Below are 3,639 nucleotides of genomic sequence, written 5' to 3'. Positions count from 1 at the left end.
ATCGCGCGACCCTGCCCGTGAGCAATCTCCCAACTCATCTCTGTTAACTACTGATGGTTGCAGATCTGTATTTGATTTAGTTACTTTCGAAATATTCGTATGAGGGAGTAACTGAATTATGAGTGGATTTTGGGGTTATATGTTTTCTCCCGACTTGTCTTTGCTCCATGTCGGGCCTTCGCCAAAAATAGTTCGCTCGACGTAATAGAGGTTATGGAAGCGTTGAAGTTGAATATTCCGTATCGAGTGGAAAAAGTTTATGACAGATGCGCTTATTTGAACTGCCGCAAGGGAAGGCACCCTTCAAATGGTGGAGTCCAATTATTCCATTTCCCTGCCGTGAGAGACGAAATTCGACTCGCGATATGGGTGACGAACTGTGGTTTGTATTGAAAATACTATATTCGAAACAAGTCTGGCATGTCGTTGTATGTCTAATTGATGTAAAATTAGAACTTGGGGGAAATAGTAGAATATTAAAACTTGGACTTTAATTCGTTTCGATAGGCAATCCTCAATTAAACAACTGGTCCGCAAGTACCTTGCGCAGATCAGGCATCTGCGGAGACCACTTTACGGGTGATAGTTTTATAACGCAAGATCGGACGAGACTGAAACGAAATGCAATACCAATTCATTACAAGCAGGTAGAGCAATACATAAGGTTACAAATGTATTATTTTAATGTTTATACCGTATGCGTAAGCAAAAGTTATCGTAAGATCATAAAATGAATAATTTAGTTTCAGGCACAAATGCAGGCAAATACGAAAGAAGAAATTGTCGTCGATCCTGACTTTGACTTTGCTATACCTGATATGAAAGCTCAATCCACGAATTGTACCTTAGATGATAAATGTATCGCGACTAATAATTCAGAAACGAAAGAAGATTATTCAAATACGTCGCTTGTCCAGATTCATAAAAAGGAATTAAAATCGGAATGCCAGGATGACGAGAGTGCAATGAACGTCGTGCCGTTAGAGAAGGAAAATAAGGAGCAAAATAACGGCAGCAAAGTAGGGATACCCTCTTTTGTAAGGGTTTACAAAAAGTCGGACATGCCAATGGGTGGTTTCAAAATTATCTCGTCCATGCCAGTGTATAAAGTTAACATGCCATTAGGGAATCTTAAAACTTTGAATCCTATAAAAGTTCTCGAAGTAGGAAGGTCTTCGAAAGCTATTAAAGATGCATCAGAGGATTCGGTACAAAAATTGGATAATGGTCTTCAACAGAGTGCAGATCAACCAGAAGTCAGTAGCGTAATCTCTGAAAAAGCGGATCAAGAAATTATAGTTCCTGTTGAAAATCCTGAGCAGGAACGTCTGAAACCATCGACATCGAGGAGAAAATATAAAGATACAAATAGTACAACAATAGAACACATGTACAAACCTAAGCCACCCCGACCTGTCAAGCCCCCCCTTGGCGCAGTTAATGTAAGGCGGTTATTGACCCAGAATGAATCCCTGAAGAATAAAAATATTAATCTTCGGAAGACTATAAAACGACTTAGGAGGAAACTAAGACGTTCCATTGAGCGAACCACTACTGCTGTTCAGATATCCAAAATTGCTTTGAAGCAAAGGCAAGATATAGATTGTTTTTTAGACTCCCATGATTGCATGAGTCCAGGTGCAAGAGCAGTTGTAAAGTTACAGGTCCATAGACCAAATACGTCTTATTCCAAAGAGGAAAAGGATTTTGCCCAGAAACTGTACACTATTTCTCCAACAAACTATATAAAAATGAGAAAGTTTGGTCTCAATTTCCCTGGTGAAAGTACTGTAAAAATGTGGATTTCTATGAGAAACAAGATTAATATTGACGAACATTGTGAAGATATAAATGCAGATGATCATGCAGTTATTACGATTAACGATGGTCATACTGGTGCTACAAACATTGACACTGAAAATCATATCGTTATTACAGGTATAGAAGACCAATCAATCGTCCGGAATATTGATGTCAGGTCAATAAGTGTTACAAATATCAATGAGCATACAATTGTTGCCAATATTGATGATATTCCCATTGAATTTGCTGATGATATGGATCAATGATACTTCTGCACAGCATTTTCAAAACTAAAACAATGATTTCTTTTCCATAATGTGTACTATGTTTTAGCGATTTAACTTGAAATTGATGTTTCTATTACTATAATTTAAAATACGCCATCAATTGTATACGAATGATTGGCTAAATATTTATTGAACGTTAGAATTACCTTGTTTTAAATTTAAAGCAACTTTATTAGTGATTTTTTGCATGACTCATTTAGACTCCATTATTGTGGCGCATGTTTAGAGAGTTCTTATAAATCTAGGATGTGCAAAGATAGAGATACATATTTTTAAAACAGCATTTGAAGAAGTATATATTTTTTGTAGCCAAAAATATCAATTATTTCTAATTTTGGATTTATCGAGAACTTTCACGTTTGCTTACCATGAGAAAGAGTACAATGACATGAATCCTGCAATACTTAACTAGATTTCTGTTTTACTCTCGATACTCTGTGCAATATACATAAGCATATAATTTCATTAATCGATTTAACGAATGTAAAGTAATCAAGTAATTTCAACGTTCAACAAGTATTGATAATTATATATCATCTTGAGTTATTTAATGACTTTGGAGGAATGTGAGAATTCATTCCTCCTTCCATTTGTCCATAAAAACGAAAACCAAATTTGGTTTATAAAGGAATTAGTCACGTTTAGGTCTTCATTTGTTGCGTTTTTATTAATTTTGTAAGAAAATAAGGTGTTACTATATCTTGTTAGGTCATGCACGGTCGCATGAAGCATTAAAAGTCTACAATTAGTCAATTATTTAACTGGTATTTCAGTTGTAATCTATTGTAATTATTCCATCGATAAGTAATCGATTCTGCTGCTTTACCTTCACAAACTTCATTTAATGAAGAAAAATCTCGAATAAAAGTACATCTGTACATTCGCCAGAATTTGATTTTTTCAAAAGTTCTTTCCATCTCGTTTTTGTGCATGATCCTTAATTATAGTTTCCATGCGAAATGAAACCATTGAAATGTAATAACAGACGCAATTGATGAAAACAGATATTTACATTAGCATAACCTAGGTTGGAAAAAACGGACAATTACCTCCAATATCGTTGCAAATTCTGTCAAGTGTTCACAGTTACTATTTTTTTTCTAGTTCCCGTAATTAATTTCACTTGTTTTCGTGTTTTTTTCTTTTTAATTAATACGACACTTACCGACGATTCTTCAAATTTTTTGGCGCGCGGACTAATATGGTTTTCGACGTTCACGAGGAGACTTCTTTCGACCAGCTTCAACCACCGTCGAACAGATGGCGCAGTCGGACAGTTCTTTAGTGGTCCGAAGTTAACCAATCGTTTCAAACAGTGGCGTCCCTAAATTCGCGGTCGCGTTTTTTCGGTTGTGCAACAAGACGCGTCTCACCCAGATCTCGAAATTATTCATTGATTTGGGTAAGTAACAAAACGTACTATTCAACACCAAGTAAAGAAATCCCTATCCGATTATTATCCATAAACATTACTGGCCTCTGCGGCCCAGAGAAGCGAATTCCATAACCTCTAATTCGCGTCTACCCGTGTTTTCGGAAACTACGAATA

General features: G+C 36.1%; 1 protein-coding gene across 5 annotated transcripts; it reads left to right on the top strand.

Annotated features, from left to right (window-relative positions):
* Window positions 1-32: 32 nt before the first annotated feature.
* On the top strand, window positions 33-2,980 carry LOC105704268. 5 transcript variants are annotated; one of them, XM_012433339.2, is made up of 3 exons: window positions 33-382; window positions 508-647; window positions 750-2,980. In XM_012433339.2, exons 1-3 carry the CDS (start codon window positions 214-216, stop codon window positions 2,067-2,069), a joined length of 1,629 nt encoding a protein of 542 aa, XP_012288762.1. In that variant the 5' UTR covers window positions 33-213; the 3' UTR covers window positions 2,070-2,980. The 5 variants fall into 5 exon arrangements, with proteins under 5 accessions (XP_012288762.1, XP_012288761.1, XP_023290580.1 ...); XM_012433338.2 differs by having other exon boundaries at window positions 744-2,980; XM_023434812.1 differs by lacking the exon at window positions 33-382 and having other exon boundaries at window positions 523-664.
* Window positions 2,981-3,639: the final 659 nt, after the last annotated feature.

Source organism: Orussus abietinus, unplaced genomic scaffold, assembly GCF_000612105.2.
Source record: "Orussus abietinus isolate OABI.00-Male unplaced genomic scaffold, Oabi_2.0 scaffold120, whole genome shotgun sequence".
In the NCBI taxonomy this organism is placed as follows: domain Eukaryota; kingdom Metazoa; phylum Arthropoda; class Insecta; order Hymenoptera; family Orussidae; genus Orussus; species Orussus abietinus.
Note: the sequence above shows the minus strand (reverse complement) of the source record. Positions and strands in the feature narration are given on the sequence as shown.

Excerpts from the sequence above, each read along its gene's own strand:
- LOC105704268 (XM_012433338.2), top strand. The coding sequence starts at position 214 with ATGGAAGCGTTGAAGTTGAATATTCCGTATCGAGTGGAAAAAGTTTAT. Across the intron at positions 383-507 it reads GATATGGGTGACGAACTGTG|GCAATCCTCAATTAAACAAC; the intron begins GTTTGTATTGAA and ends TCGTTTCGATAG. Across the intron at positions 648-743 it reads TACCAATTCATTACAAGCAG|TTTCAGGCACAAATGCAGGC; the intron begins GTAGAGCAATAC and ends TGAATAATTTAG.